Source organism: Bos mutus, chromosome X (genome assembly GCF_027580195.1).
Source record: "Bos mutus isolate GX-2022 chromosome X, NWIPB_WYAK_1.1, whole genome shotgun sequence".
Classification (NCBI taxonomy): domain Eukaryota; kingdom Metazoa; phylum Chordata; class Mammalia; order Artiodactyla; family Bovidae; genus Bos; species Bos mutus.
This window is the reverse complement of record NC_091646.1, coordinates 110,902,563-110,918,008: the sequence shown is the minus strand read 5'-3', so window position 1 is coordinate 110,918,008 and position 15,446 is coordinate 110,902,563. Positions and strand designations below refer to the sequence as shown.

Genomic DNA, 15,446 nt, shown 5'->3' with positions numbered 1-15,446 from the left:
TGAGTCACAGGGGCAGAGTGGAGTTGAGTCAGGGGCAAGGGTCTTCTGTACTGAAGCCAGTTAGTCCCAGGTCGTCCTTCACTGTTAACTGAGCAACTACTATATAACCAGGCATTGTGGGAAACAAGACAGTTTGCCCCACGCTCTTCCTGCTGGGTGTCAGGTGCAGACTTGGGGTCTGGGGCTGAAGAATTTTCTCAGCATGTACCACAGAGTTGCTACTGGCTGAGTTTTCACAGCCCTGGATATCTAATCCTCAGTTTCCCCACCTGTAAATCTCTCCTCATGGAAAGGCCCTGGGCAGGAAAGGTGAAAACACATGTAAAGCCCATACTACAATGCCTGCCTGGAATTATTTTTTATTGGCTGAAAAATTAGCAAAAGATCTCACGAAACTCTCAGTCAACTGGTCCTTTATAAGACAAAGAACTAATATAAAATGTGCAGTCAATTCCAAACACTAAGCATTTTTTCCCTCAGCCTTCCATCCTAAATAATAATAATACAAAGCAAAACAATAACAACAGTGTCACACACTGTCTGAAGCATTTTGGTCTCCCAGCAACCCTGAGAGTTTAAGGACTGACCAAGCCCATTTCGCAGAGGAGAAAACACAGAAAAATTCATTCACAGGCCAGGGTCACACAACTCTGAGGAATATTCCTTGAATTCACATTTGCTTCCATCTGCCTCCTGCTGCCCCCTCCATTCTTTCTAGCACCCCAGGCAAGTCAGGACATCAGGGCCAACTCTCGGGCCTCTCTTCCTTTTAGAGAGCCGCCTCCCCCACTTTCCCTTCCTTTCTATCGGTATCTAAACAGACAAGCAGCAGGAAAGCTGCCATTACCTAAGTGGAAAAATGCCCCAGGCTTCTGCAGACTTCTACTCCTGCATTGCCTCAGCAAGGCCTATCCCTCTCTGAGGAAAAGGTCTCAGGGAGGAGCGGGGAGCCTTAGTGGCGTCCCCTTGTGATCCGGAGACTGAGGAGGAAAGAAGTGATTTTTGACAGCGGCTGGGTGAGGGGAACTGGACTCTCCAGACCCCAGAGAAATGGTGTTGGCATGAAGCAGCTGTCGCTGAAAAGGGCCCCAAATCCACCCTGAGTTTCCACGATGAAGTGGACTCACCGACCAGTCAACTAGGGGAAGGTCAGAGGGACGTGGAACCAGAGAGGTGACATCCTGTGCCTGCCTGAAGGCTCAGTGCCCCCAGTTCGGGAGCAGAATGGCTGCCCGCCGAGCAGAGCAGGAACTGGGGAACCAGACGGTCACCTGCTCCCCACCACGAAGAAGGAAGTCTAGTGGACGAAGAAATGGGGAAGTCGGAGGTGCTCCTGCTGTTAAGAGTCTATATAACAATTGATTTTAATCCCCAGTGAGACAAAAGCCTCTGCCATAAATGAGATTAGCAAGAGGTTTCTAGAAACATTTTCTGAGGGAGAAGGAGGAGGGGAGCAGTGCACTGCCAACTGCTTTATCTGAAAACCTTCGCAACCTGGCTTTTTTCCCTTCACAGGCCTCGGGCAGCCCCACCCCCATGGTATTTGTAACTTGTTTCAGCCGCAAGGGGCGGGGGTCCCTCGTGTTCACAGAGTCAGGTGCCATTTTGAAAACTGCTCCACTCTACCTCGAGCTCCCATGTTTCCGGATGTAACTCAGATACGCACTTCAAAATGGAATCCTGCTCAAAACAGTCCCTTCGAAATACAGAGTTCGCCTTTTCAATTTAATATTCAGGTTTTAGACATAATGGGACCGCAGCCTTTGGCCTTGTACCAGGGCCTCCTTAGCAATCACTTTTATAATTTAGGGAAATAAGGAACAGGAAAGTAAAGGAACTTCCCCCTTGTCCGGCAGCAAGTCAATAGCAGAGCTTGAACTTGAGACTTAATTTTTCTAAGAGGGAGGCGACGTACTCAATAAATCCCTGAAAAATTAACCACCAACTAGCAAATATTCCGGTTATTTGGTTTGGATGCCCACCACAATTACAGCATTGAAAAAAAAAAAAAAAACAGGCGTGTTTCAGTGAGAAATTTTTCTTTTAAAAAATCACTTAAGGGTGCTTTACTTCGCAGTCAAATTTAGGAGAATGCTAGCGAGGAGACAAAGAGGGCTAGGGTGGGGCGTAGGGCTTCCACTGGTCTGAAAGCTGAGTCACAGGAATCGCAGCTCTGCAAGTGGGCGAGGCCGCGGGGCGAGGCATACTGCACCCCGGCTGGGGGATGTCTGCCACGGACAAAGGCAGTTGCACAGTAAAGGAATGCCTGTCCCGCTAGGTACCACCCAGGCCCTTAGTTATCACGCTCGGATCCCCAAGGGCCGGTTTTCACGGCCGCTGCAAAAATCCACGCAGCTAGAACCAACATAAAGGGGAGGGGGATGCGTTACGAAGGAAGTGCGGCGGGGATGGGACGCTTTACGTGCTTTATTTTGCCGCCCTCGTCGTGGCTTGGTGCATGGGTGGACGCGGAGCCCCCCCCAAACGCCATACAGGCCCCTGACGCCGTTCCGGAGACGAAACCCGGCGCGAAGGAGTTAAGCGGGCGGGCGGGTGACGTCACCTCATTTGCATAGGAGCGCGCATATAGTTGCGCCTGCCGCGCCCCGCTCGACACTCGCGGCGGCCACAGCGCAGATTCGACTTCACTCGCTCGCAGTTCGCTCCGGTGAGCCCCGGGGCCCTCTACCTCCTGCCTTCCGCTCCCCTTCCCGCCCCGCGCTCACCCCCTCGCCGCCCGCAACCCAGCGCGAGGGATCGTCCTGGGAAAATGCTGCTCCTCGGGAGCATGGGGAATGCTAGACCGTTCAGATGGGTAATGGGGTCGGGAATTCGGTGGTTTTTAAATATGTTTTAAAACTGACTTTTTGTTATTGCCGTTTGGAAGGGAACAGTTTTTTCTTAACTCCTCTCAAAGGCATTATGCGTAGCCTCTTAGGCGTTGATGAATCAGGAATAGAAAGATCCTTTGTTCCAGCTCACACCCACCCAAGTCCGGAGCTTCAGACTCACAGTTATTTCTCTCGCCTCCGTTGGCTTCGTGGGCTGTATGTGTTAGGTTTAGGGCTGCGGGGCTATATTATGAAATCTTGAAAACGTCCTTGCAGGGGGACGTGTGCAGAGCTGCCGAATTGCTCCTAAATGGAGATCCTAATCGATATAGCTTTGTGTGCGGCTGGCTGCATTGTTGGCGAGAGGGAGGAAGCGGGGAGGGCGGTGGTCGGTGGCGCCCGGCCGCAGCTGCCGCCTTTGTGAGAAGAAAAGAAAGCCGCATGGCTCGCGTCTTTGGGGAAGAGGCCAAGTATACAAAAAAAGAAACATTTTGTGCAGCCTTGGCTTCATTTTCGGAAATCTTACTCGGTTTTCTTCCCCTTAAACTTGAAATGACTTCACTTTTATGTTGAAACGCCGCCATTAATCGGCGGTGATTAATTTCACGCTTGCCTGAGATTCCGCCTCCTAACGTGGGCGGTCTTCCCAATTTGGCCCCTCGCGTTTTGAAATCCTAAAGGGAGCGGGAAAGCGCTCTTCTTTTTTTTTTTCCCGCTGTAGAAAGAGGAAGATGTTTAGCCCTGAATGAAAGTGGTAGGAGTTAAAAGTGCGTCTTCAGGCAGGAGACAGGAAGGCAGAAGGCGTTTTCTGAGCCCAGACAGACGAGGGGTAGGTGGCTCACCCTCAACCTCTTGGCTTTGTACCTGCAGCGCCCTCTGCAACCATGTCTGACAAACCCGATATGGCTGAGATTGAGAAGTTCGATAAGTCGAAATTGAAGAAAACGGAAACGCAAGAGAAAAATCCACTGCCTTCGAAAGAAAGTAAGCCACCCCCCTTCTTTGGAAAACGCTGAGCGGGAGTGGCCGGGTGGGTAGGAGAGGATGGGAGGGGCTGGAAGAAGAATTGGGGTGGGGGCAGGGAGTGCGGGAGGAGCCAACAGCTTTTTGATTCTGGTGGCTTGCAAAGGTTAATTTAAAACTTCAGCCAACAAACAATGGGGTTTAGTAATTTAATGCAATGTTTAATATTCCATATTAATATGCAGATGCCGGTATCCTTTTATCTGTAAAAATGTTCTGTTTTGTATAAGCATTTCATGATGGAATGCCTATTGGTACTTGATAGAATTTGTATGATAAGGAGAGATGTTTTTCAAAAGAAAGGACTGTAATCCTATGTTACGCTATACTGAATACGCATCTTCACCCGCTCCATCTTTTTTCTTTTTCTTTACCATCACAGCGATTGAACAGGAGAAGCAAGCAGGCGAGTCGTAATGAAGCGTGCGCCGCCAGTATGCACTGTACATTCCACAAGCATTGCCTTCTTATTTTACTTCTTTTAGCTGTTTAACTTTGTAAGATGCAAAGAGGTTGGATCGAGTTTAAATGACTGTGCTACCCCTTTTCACATCAAAGAATGGAGAACTACTGACAACGTAGGCCGCGCCTGCCTCTCCCATCTGCCTGTGTGGCTGGCAGGGAAGGAAAAGAACTTGCATGTTGGTGAAGGAGGAAGCTGGGTGGGACGACAGTGAAATCTAGAGTAAAAAGCTGGTCCAAGGTGTTCTGCGGGCTGTAAAATGCAGTTTAATCAGAGTGCCATTTTTTTTTTGTTCAAATGATTTTAATTATTGGAATGCACAATTTTTTTATTATGCAAATAAAAAGTTTTAAAACCTGGCTGGTGTGACGCTTTGGTCTCTGAAAGGAGTGGCTTACTCAGATGAAATCTTGGTAAAAGGGTCCAAAGTGGGTGACCTGGGGAGTGATAGATACAAACATCTGGCAATTTGGGTAAAAGACCAAAATGGGTTTCATCCAGGTATGTGAAATACCTCATCTACACTGGGTAATTGGGAAATGGTTCATTTTCTTAGGCTGATTGAATTCCTGGTATCCGGAGTTGAGTGAAAACTGATAAAAATATTTGCAGTCCTTTACTTTTAAAGGGTTTGTTAAGCCTACATTGAACCTCTCATCTGATCAAGAAATTGAAGGTGGTATAATTCACAGCACACTACTTCAGGTGTCAAACTTGGCGTATTTAGCCAGTTACCAGTCTTGTCATATACGGAAAAATGACATTTAACAGCTGCTTTATAAAGGATTGAAGACGTGCTTCCTTCTTTGTCTAATGTCTGATTCCAATTCGAATTCAATATTTAAAGTTGTTTTTTGTAAAATAAGTGCATTTAGGATTAATAAATATGACTTAAAATTCTCAATCTAGATAATGAAAGAAAATCTTCAAATTTAAAGGACAGCAGCTGGGCAAGGATGAAATTGTGCTGTGTAAGTCCAATAGGATTTAATGGGCTCACCCTCCAGAGCTTTACCTTTTTTGAGTCCTTGATAACTTCTCAATTACTTGAATACCTATATTGATGGGTAAAAAACTCCAAGTCCTTGTTCAAGAGGCATTTAAGGTGCAGAAAGGGAAATAAGATGGCAGGGTTTTAAAGGAGAGGGGATGTCTTAAACGTTTTCAACGGATTCCTCCTTTATATAAGGAAGGGCGCGAATATTTTTTAAAATATTAATTTTAAGTGGAAACAGCATTTAATGATCGTTGAATAAATAGTTCAGCAAAGCTGAGATTCACAATGCAAATGTCCAAGACATAAACTATACCCCACCAAAAAAAAACTGACTTAGGAAAATACACATTTTTAAGGAGAGGGGCTGGAGGGCACATTGTTGATGATTAAATTGGTTGATTTCGTTTCCTTTTGCTCAACACTTATTTTGAGAAAGGCACAGGAAACCATTTACCTGTGGTTTATAGACAACCAGATCATCACCAAGAAGCCTTTATCTGCTTCACAAGGGCAGGGATAGGTGCAAAACCGGCGGCTGCAAAACCTGGAGGGCTTCGCCCTGCTGGATAGATGAAGAACCAAGCAGCGAGCACAAAAGTCCGGGAGCCTTCTCAAGATGGAGTCCGCCCCCCCAGCCCTGCGTGTTCTCTTCCTGCCTGTAAGGAGGGGTGTGGGCAAAATGAAAATGTCCAAGGCACAAAGATAAAACCAAGCTCAGGTGTTTACTGACTGCATTTTTCAAACAATGCCAAGATGAAATCAGATGGTAAGAAATGCACACAACTCCAGTCTTCCTCCGTTTTAAAATAAAAATGAGCATTTAAGGGGAAACGGGTGAGTCATGAAATCAAGTGATGGGAGAGAAGACCTTTCTCTCCCGGGACAACAAAGCTCAAACGTAGCAAAAAAAAAAAAAAAAAAGTAAAATGAGAAATCTGGTAAGGATTGAATTTTGCCTGCTTGGTGTGTGGGATGGCGAAACCCAAAAGCTTCTGCATGTATCTATCACATTGTACACTTTGCTGCTGTACATGGAGGGGGTGGGGGAGAGACGCTGCTTTTGTTTTGTTTTGTTTTTTTTGCTGGGAAACGGAGAATTCTCTTCCCAAGAGAGGATCTTTGCAGAGGGTTGGGGTATTTATGAATCAGTTTGGGGATTTATACCCTCACTATTGCGTTTGGAGTGGACCGTGCTTTTCACAAAGGGGACCTGAGGGTCACCGTTAGAATGACAGTGAAAGTCTTAGACCCTCTCCCCGCCAAACCCCCAGAAATAATACAAGCCAAGGGAGCTTATGTAAAAGTTGAAGGTTGCACCGTCCAGTCTGGGCTGGGACTTCTGCAAACTTTGAATTGAGCAGGAAGAATAAAGCAAAAATAGAGGAAGTAAGAGGCTCACAGACAGAGGCTTGGGACAGAGTCTTATTCATTTCTAAATCTTACAAATGCCTCAACCATCACAGCTACCCTTTTCAGTCTTCCAACGGATACAGTTTTCAGGCTACTTCATTCTTTCAGGAGAACAGCATAGTCTTGGGGCTGATGTTGGAGGATTGTATATATGGGGGAGCTGGGGGGATGTGTGCAAACGTGGAGCTCCCTCCGCCCCCAGGGCCTCTTCCATGCCTGATAATCATTGCATCCTCCTCACGGGCCTTGTGAATTAGACAGCGTCTCCTTGAAATGTACCGGGAAGATTTATTTCCCTAAAGAAGCGTCTTTAACTCCTCAAGACACCAAAATAATTTTCTATCCTTTCTAAAAATGTATGGGGCCAATTTTGTGCTTACTTGAAAAAACAGTGCATTTTGCAAACAACATTATGGCCAAAAAATAAAAATCTTGATCTCTTTTTAGTTCAATCATGTAAATTGAAAACATTGTTTCATAGCTTGAAAAGCGCTTCACGCTTATTTACGCTGGTAGCATTCACTGGCCTGGCAAGAGAATAAGAAAATTACCCTCCCCAGTCCCTCACCCCAATTTCTCACTTTTTAGAGTGGCTTACACACCAATCTAAGAGAATGAAATACACCAGTTTGAAGTTCAACTATATTTTATTTGCATGTAAAGAGAAGGGATTGAATTACAAATTGAAGATACAGATGTTCCATGAAGTAAGCTAAGAATAAAATATGTGTCTGTGACCTCTATTTACCTGGCTTATTTTGATCTTGGATATGTGTATTTTTTTTATCCCTCTAGTCACACACTCATGCTGGTACCAGCCCAGCTCTTTTGTGAGCAGGGTCCATGTAGTCTGTGTTCCCATTTGTGTATTTTTTCTTCTACGTCCAATAGCATGCCTTGTGTAGTGGTGGACAAATACTAGGGCTTCAGCAAACCCTTTTCCTCTATTAACTGATGGCGATCTCATTTAACATGTTTTTGAACATACTTTTGAGTATGTGAATAGCATGCTCAAAACATAATTTTAATATATATATTTTAATATATATGCAATTTTATATACAATAATAGATATACAATTTTAAAAAAAATATATATATAGTCTTGCCTGGAAAATTTCATGAATGGGGGAGCCTGGAGGGCTATAATCCATAGGGTTGCAGAGAGTCGAACACAACTGAGCTACTGAACACATATATACACACATATATATGTTTGCTTAGTCCCTCAGTCATGTCCAACTCCTTGCTATCTCATGGGCCATAATCTACCAGGCTCCTCTGGCCGTGGGATTCTCCAGGCAAGAATACGGAGTGGGTTGCCATTTCCTATTCCAATATATATGTATATGTATATGTATATGTATATGGTAGTGGTGGTTTTGTAGCTAAGTCATGTACAACTCTTTGCAGCCCCATGGACTGCAGCTCGCCAGGCTCCTCTGTCCATGGGATTTTCCAGGCAAGAATACTAGAATGGGTTGCCATTTCCTTCTCCAGAGGATATTCCTGACCCAGGGATCGGACCCATGTCTCCATGTCTCCTGTCTTACAGGAGGATTCGTTACCTCTGGGCCACAAGGGAAGCCCTGTGTGTGTGTGTGTGTGTGTGTGTGTGAGTGAGTGTGTGTGTGTGTGTCTGTAAAGTTAAGTTGTTAGTCGCTACATTGTGTCCAACTCTGCAAACCCATGGACTGGGGCCTGCTAGGCTCCTCTGTCCATGGAATTCTCCAGGCAAGAATACTGGAATGGGTTGCTATTTCCTTCTCCAGGGGATCTTCCTGACCCAGGGATTGTACTCCAGTCTCCTGCACTGCAGGCAGATTCTTTACTGTCTGAGCCACCAAGGACACTACATATATTAATGTCTCCTTATTAATCAAGGAGACTATACAGGGACATTCTTCTCAATACTTATTGCTAATACACACCTAAATATAATGAAAGTAAAGTCACAGGTAATGTGGAATCTCCATTCATGAAATTTAATACTTCTTTTACAAATATATTTAAAGAGCTTTGAATGCTAATTTGCCACCATCTGTTGTGAGCTGGTTTTCAATCAGTGCTTGTAACCAACTCCATAATATTAAGCCAGGGCGCTGGATCATTCATTCACTCCACCGATGTTTATTGCTTGCCCAGTACATGCCAGGTATTTTATTTGCCACAGAGATTGTCATAAATAAAATGTAGCCTCTGCCCTTGTGTGTCTTCCCTTAGTTGAAGATATCCTTTTTATCTCAACCTGAGTAAAAAATGCTAAGAAAGTATTCTTCTCCATTTTTAGGGTGAATGTCGAACCCAAGGGCTTTGTATTTTTAAGTGTGTGTGAAGATCTATTCTCTGCTTTGGTGTGGACTTTTCCCCAAATGTCTGTATAATGACTCCATTGAAATCCCTCTGAAAGCTCAAGGGTGAGTGATATTTGATGGAAACCACCTGATTCTTTGCATCACAATCAAATATTTTTCAGCATAGAAAGATTAGGCATAGTAACTCTTGCCTCTCATCTGACAATCTTTTATGAGAAATGCCCAAGATTTAGGAATGGACTGGCTGGATGTTATTTTAAAATCAGTTCTACGATTTTATTATTTAGATGCTGAATTTCCAGAGGAAGACTTCTCTCTTTTTTTTAACTTTATTTTATTGAAGTATAGTTGATTTACAATGCTGTGTTACTTTCAGATGTACAGCAAACACACAAAGACGCACATATATCTTTTTCTTTTTCAGATTCTTTTCCCTCATAGGTTATTACAAAATATTGAGTATAATTCCCTGTGCTATACAGTAAGTCCTTATTGGTTATCTATTTTATATATACTACTATGTGTATCTGTTAATGCCAAGCTCCTAATTTATCCCTTCCCTTCCCCTCAGCTTTCTCCTTTGAAAACCATAAGTTTGTTTTCTTATGAAACACTTCTTATTGCTAAATTCCTACCCTTCCTCTGTCAACCTTCTTTCTCCAATTTGACAAAGACTGACAGGGGCAAAAACAATGATCATTCAAATTTTGAAATCCCTCAGATGGTGTAGCAAAATGGCGACCACATGAGGATATCTTTAAGCCTAGCACCTGGCTGATGGACAGCTGGGTCACTTCCATTTAGTAGGACCCCAGAACTTTGAGCCTCAACAGAGAGGGACAATTTATGTTCATAATCTATTCAAAGCAGTTGAAGCTATTCTTGTCCCATTATTGTCAAACCATAGGAAATTATGCTTTTCTTCATCACCACACTGAATTTTGTAAGTGGCTGATACCTTTGGCTATGCAGAGACTTTGTCATAGAGTTTTCCTAATCTAAGAACAAAAATATTTCACGAGGTTAAATATATACACTATATACACATAATATTATACACATATCCATGTCATCCTGTTATTGCAACCTGAAGTCATGGCTTGCATGAAGGGTAGAAAAAAAAAGTTGTTCTGCAAACATATATTGAGCACTTCCTGTGTACCCAGCTCTTTCCTAGCTGCTGGGGATAGGAATCTGCATCCTAGCTGGGCCTGATGGGAGAGGCAGACCTGTGTACATGAAAAGCCACATAGAGCGTGAGCCATAGATCGGTTCATTTACCCAACAATTTCACCGAGCTCCATGTTTGCCACGTAATACTTGGGTTGGGAGATACATGACAGCAGATGGTTTAAGGGCCTGTCTGCTTCACTAAGGAGTTTTATAAACTCCCCTTTGGCAACTGGGGCTTTTCAGAAGTAAAATCACTTAGTGAGGTAGTTTCTAGATTCTTCCTGTTTAAAATGAAGCTATATGGAGGATAGGGCAAAGAATGGACTGCCCATGCTTGCCATCAACAAAGCCAATTGTCATTAACAATTATTAATTGACATTAACCAAGCATGAGAAGGTAATACATCAGACTTTTATTGGTGTTTCTTAGTCTACATTTCAGCAACACAGGCAGTCACATCTCCATACTAGAAACTCATTTCATGTTGATTTGCTTCCAATTTTTATACTGGTGTGGACAGCGGTTAATATATTTGAAATAATTAAAATTATATTTACTTATTTATTTCTGGTGAGCTCTGTGTGGTTTGCAGTGCCTTATTCTAGGGTTTGCACACTAAAAGCTGGTCTTCAATCACTTATGACTCTCTGTGTCTTCTCCTCTTTTAAGGACACTCACTTGTCATTGGGGTTAAGGCCCACCCAGGCAATCCAGGATGGTCTCATTTCAAAATCCTTAAATCTGTAAAAGCTCCTTTTCCAAATAAGTTAACATTCATGAGTTCCAGGGATTTGACATGGGTAGAGCTGTTGGGGAGAGGGGCGAGGCACCATCTAACCCACCAGGAATCATGACCCATAGATCCAGTTACACCTCGATGATTGAAGTAGTAAACTGGTGATCAGCTCTGTGGGCAGAGACAAATATTTTACTGAACAAATGGGTTTGTGGGAGGAGAGAGGATAATTGCAGGGTTTTTTTTTTTTTTTTTTTTTGCATCCATCAGAAAGTTATTCCATGATATAAGAAGTCATAAGGAAAAACTTCTAGGAGCTGTGAATCAGCAGGGACCAAGAGGAATGGAGTGGAAGAAAAATCAAAGGCTTGGGATTGGTTGTAGATTTACTGTAATGACAGAGATGAGGAGCCCAGGTGGCCATAGGAAAAAACAATGGTGCTGCTGCAGTGATTGGAAATGTGCACAAGGCAAGTACAGAATACCACGTGGGAAACAAACATTAATGACCTGGACTTCCTTGGTGGCTCAGTGGTAAAGAATTCGCCTGCCAGGGCAGGAGTTGCAGGTTCAATCCCTGGGTCAGGAAGATCCCCTGGAGGAGGAAATGGCAGCCCACTCCAGTATTCTTGCCTGGGAAATCCCACGGACAGAGGAACCTGGCGGGCTATAGTCCATGGGGTCCCAGAGTCAAACACGACTGAGCGACTGAGCATGCATGCCCACAGCATGACAATAAATGACACTGCTTAATTAGGAAAGAAAATAAAGCTACTTCTCATTGATGTCCAAATAGCTTTTTCCTTTTTTTTTAATCCAAATGGCCAAGTAGACAAGATCTGTCCTCCGTCATCCTGGAAAATTTCATCTGTAGTCCACCTATCACTTTTGGGGTGGTGATTCTAGCGTCTCCCCTGGTCCTGAATTCTCCTGCTTCTCTTCACTCATCTTTTTCTCTGGCTCTGCTTCACCTGCCCCTTAGATATTGGTTTGTGCACAGAGCTAACCTTGACCTTATAGTCTTCCTCATCTATGCTCTTCCTTTCCCCATGGCTTCGCCTAGTAAGTTTCTTTAACCTGATGACTTTATGACTCCTTTGAACTCCATCTGGCTCTCTCTTAGGCTCCATTGCTTAAAGTCATCTTGTCTACAAAACTTGTCCTCCCAACTTGGTCAATGGCATCATTGTCGTTCAAGACACTTGAAAAAACGCCTGTATCTTGTGACTCGCCACTCATGTCCATCATTCACCAGCACTGGGAATTTAATGCAAACACTGGTCTACAAGCCTCCAGCTGTGTCCCTGGGTTCAAATTTTTCTTTCTGTCAAGTTCTCTCTTCCCTATTGGCCCCATCCTCATCCCAGTCATTTTCCAAGGCCCAGTTCCTTTCACATCCTCCAAGGAGTCTCCTTAGACCTTAGCTCAGATTGATTCTGCCCTTCCCCAATGCCTGCTGCATCCTACTGGTACTTTCTATGAAGACTTTAGAATCTACACCTCACTGGAATAGGGTGATGACCTAAATCTCGGTTTCCCTTTCCATATTGGAGGCTCCTGGGCTGGGGAGGAATAGAAGAGATCCTCGTGTGGAGCTCTGTGGAGTATATGCTTGAGAAATGTGAGTTGAACTGCTTTCTATTGAATTTACACACAACATATAGGAATCTTGCCAATAAAAGGTGAAAGATATAGCTAGTTTTCCCCACCCCTGGGGTTGGAAATTCATGTGTTTACAGGTGCCCAGCAGGTCACATAAATAACCGGAGAGGTCAAGCTCTGTAGAGAGAAACGAGGCAGCCCTTTCAGCTCCATAAGGAAACATGCACCCAGTGTTGCCAATTCTGATTTCTCAAGAGAAGGCAGAAATAGAGAACTTTAAATGTGCAGTCCCCCAGGTTTTAATTATTGGCAACTAAGTAGAGACATTTTAACCTTTTGTTGTAAAATTGAAAAAAGTAAAGAAAACTACAAAAAGAACACACAAACCTATAGTTTAATGTGTTATAAGGCAGATATCCAGCTCTTATAATGGAAACTCAGGTCGAGAAATAGAACTTGGTCACCCATCCCGGGAGCCCCACCTGGGTTCCGTTCCAGTCTCAACACCTCCATATGAACCCCTCCTCTGCATTTATACTAATAATCTGCTTTCATTTTCTTATGGTTTTATCATTTGTATGTGCACCCCGAGGTGCTATACTCTAACTTAATACAAATTTAGTTATTTTTGAAAATTTGTGTCTTTTCATCTACATCTTCCGCCAATCCTTCCTTTTCCATACAAATTTTCTGTTGAAGTACCTAGGGTATTTGGAGAAGAAAATGGCAACCCACTCCAGTGTTCTTACCTGGAGAATCCCACGGACAAAGGAGCCTGGTAGGCTACAGTCCATGGGATCACAAGAGTCGGACACGACTTAGTGACTAAACCACCACCACCACCACCACCACCACCACCTGGGGTGTTGGACTTGTAAAGCTTCCCACAGTCTGGATTTTGCTGATGTTTACTGAGTGGTGCAGCTCATGATGTGATTTGCACTTCCTGTACTTTGGCATCAAGATCCAGAACTCATGTTCATTAATTGAAGCACTATTTTCAATTGTGAACATCATCTGTTGGCAGCAGCTTACCTCTGCGTCCTCTCCTTTGCTCTCTCTCCTTATTTGTTTCTCTCTGTACTTATTTTGCCCTGACAATGGGAACGATTGAGGGCGGGAGGAGAAGGGGATGACAGAGAATGAGATAGATGGTTGGATGGCATCACCAACTCAATGGACATGAGTTTAGGTGAACTCTGGGAGTTGGTGATGGACAGGGAGGCCTGGCATGCTGCAATTCATGGGGTTGCAAAGAGTTGGACACGACTGAGTAACTGAACTGAACTGAACTGATGAATAAATCAGTCAACTTCTTTGCCACTTTCCATGTGGAGAGGATGACGATGTAGTCTCATCTAACAGAATCAAAGTCTTCCTAATGCTCACATGGCTTACCATAAACTTTTGGCATCATGGCTCCTTGGATCCTGTAACGTGGGCCACATAGGGATGTTTAAAGGGAGAAAACAGGCAACCTCCCAGAGACTCATTGGTTTCCTTTCTGTCAGATAGTCCACCAGGTGGGAGTCAGCCAAGATGCTTGTCTTTCCCCCACCAGATGACAGGATTTCCTCCGACCACAGCACATACTGGTTTAAAGGAGAAATCTAGAACCACTTCCTCCATGGGGAAAGGAGGTAGGGAGATACAACTCTGACTAGAGGTGCCAAGTCAGAAGAGTGCTAAAGACAAGGGAGCTGTGTCTTCCGTGGGAGTAAAAGGAAACAGGATTTGCAGAGAGACCCCCAGGATTGAAAAGTTCTGGTGAAAAAAAAATTGTATTAATAAATCTGCAAAATCCCCTGGAAAAATACATAAGAAATGGGGAACAGCAAAAACAACAAAATGAGAAAGAGGCAAAAAAAAAAAGGAATCTAGACAATAGAACCAAGATGACCTGTTGTAGATCAGAAAACGTTTTCCCAATCAATGAAAGGGCCTGGTGAGCAAAGCTAAAATTGTACATCCATGGTAGTACCTGTAATTGATTATAACCATTTAAACGACTTAATCATTTCAGTTAGACTCTATCCCTAGTGTTAGATTGCTGCCCAGATAAAGCCCTTTTTATTACAAGTCAGAGATGTGTAGGTTGGATGCATAAAGCATAATGGCTATTGATTAGCGGGCTAATAACCAGGCAAAAACCTGTCTCTAGATTCAGTGACTTAAAGAGTTAGTGACCTAGGAGGAATTTCCTCTTGCTGAATGGGCGAGTCTCTTGCTGAATGGTGGAGACTAACTCGTTATACCAGTGAGGGGCACTTCAGCTGGCCTGACCCTTTCTTCTCCTTTCCACCCTTGTCACACTTTTGCCCTACTCTTTCATTGTTATCCTACCTTGAGTCCACTGTTAATTAGACAGTGAAATGTCTGATTTTACCCAGATGGAGAGCTGAAATTTTCCTAAAAGAATATAGCATCCAGTGTCTGACAACAATTAACTTGCATTCAAATTGACTGTTGAGTTTCAAAAGACATTTTCTCTAAATGAAAATTTGCCTGGTCACCATGCTTTGGGCATGAAAAGATAACATCATAGGGGAGAAAATACACATCTTCTTTACAGAATAATTCCAAATGATGTATGAAGCTACTCTGTCCAAGAGGGAGAGATTAACCGCTCCGCACTTCCCAGCCACACTGGGCTAGATTTAGTAACTCCTTCTAAAACTAGAGTATGACAGGGGAGGAAAAAACAGCAATATTATAGTGGAGAAACCTGCCAGATAGCACCTTAACCAAGTGATGAAGGGTGACATCGTCAGCGATGTTATATAGATATTAGGTACCTTCTGATGTGTTGTCATGAGAAGGGAACTTTGCCACTTTCCAAAAATGCATAACCCCAGTCTAATGAGACAAACATCATGCACTCCCAGATCAAGGGACA

The 15,446-nt window shown here is 43.7% G+C and overlaps 1 protein-coding gene across 1 annotated transcript; it reads left to right on the top strand.

The window, feature by feature from the left end:
* Window positions 1-3,701: 3,701 nt before the first annotated feature.
* On the top strand, window positions 3,702-4,676 carry TMSB4X (thymosin beta 4 X-linked). The gene is made up of 2 exons (XM_005891028.3): window positions 3,702-3,815; window positions 4,237-4,676. Exons 1-2 carry the CDS (start codon window positions 3,716-3,718, stop codon window positions 4,269-4,271), a joined length of 135 nt encoding a protein of 44 aa, XP_005891090.1. The 5' UTR covers window positions 3,702-3,715; the 3' UTR covers window positions 4,272-4,676.
* Window positions 4,677-15,446: the final 10,770 nt, after the last annotated feature.

Coding starts and splice junctions, on each gene's coding strand:
- TMSB4X (XM_005891028.3), top strand. CDS start 3,716: ATGTCTGACAAACCCGATATGGCTGAGATTGAGAAGTTCGATAAGTCG. Junction 3,816..4,236: donor TCCACTGCCTTCGAAAGAAA/GTAAGCCACCCC, acceptor TTACCATCACAG/CGATTGAACAGGAGAAGCAA.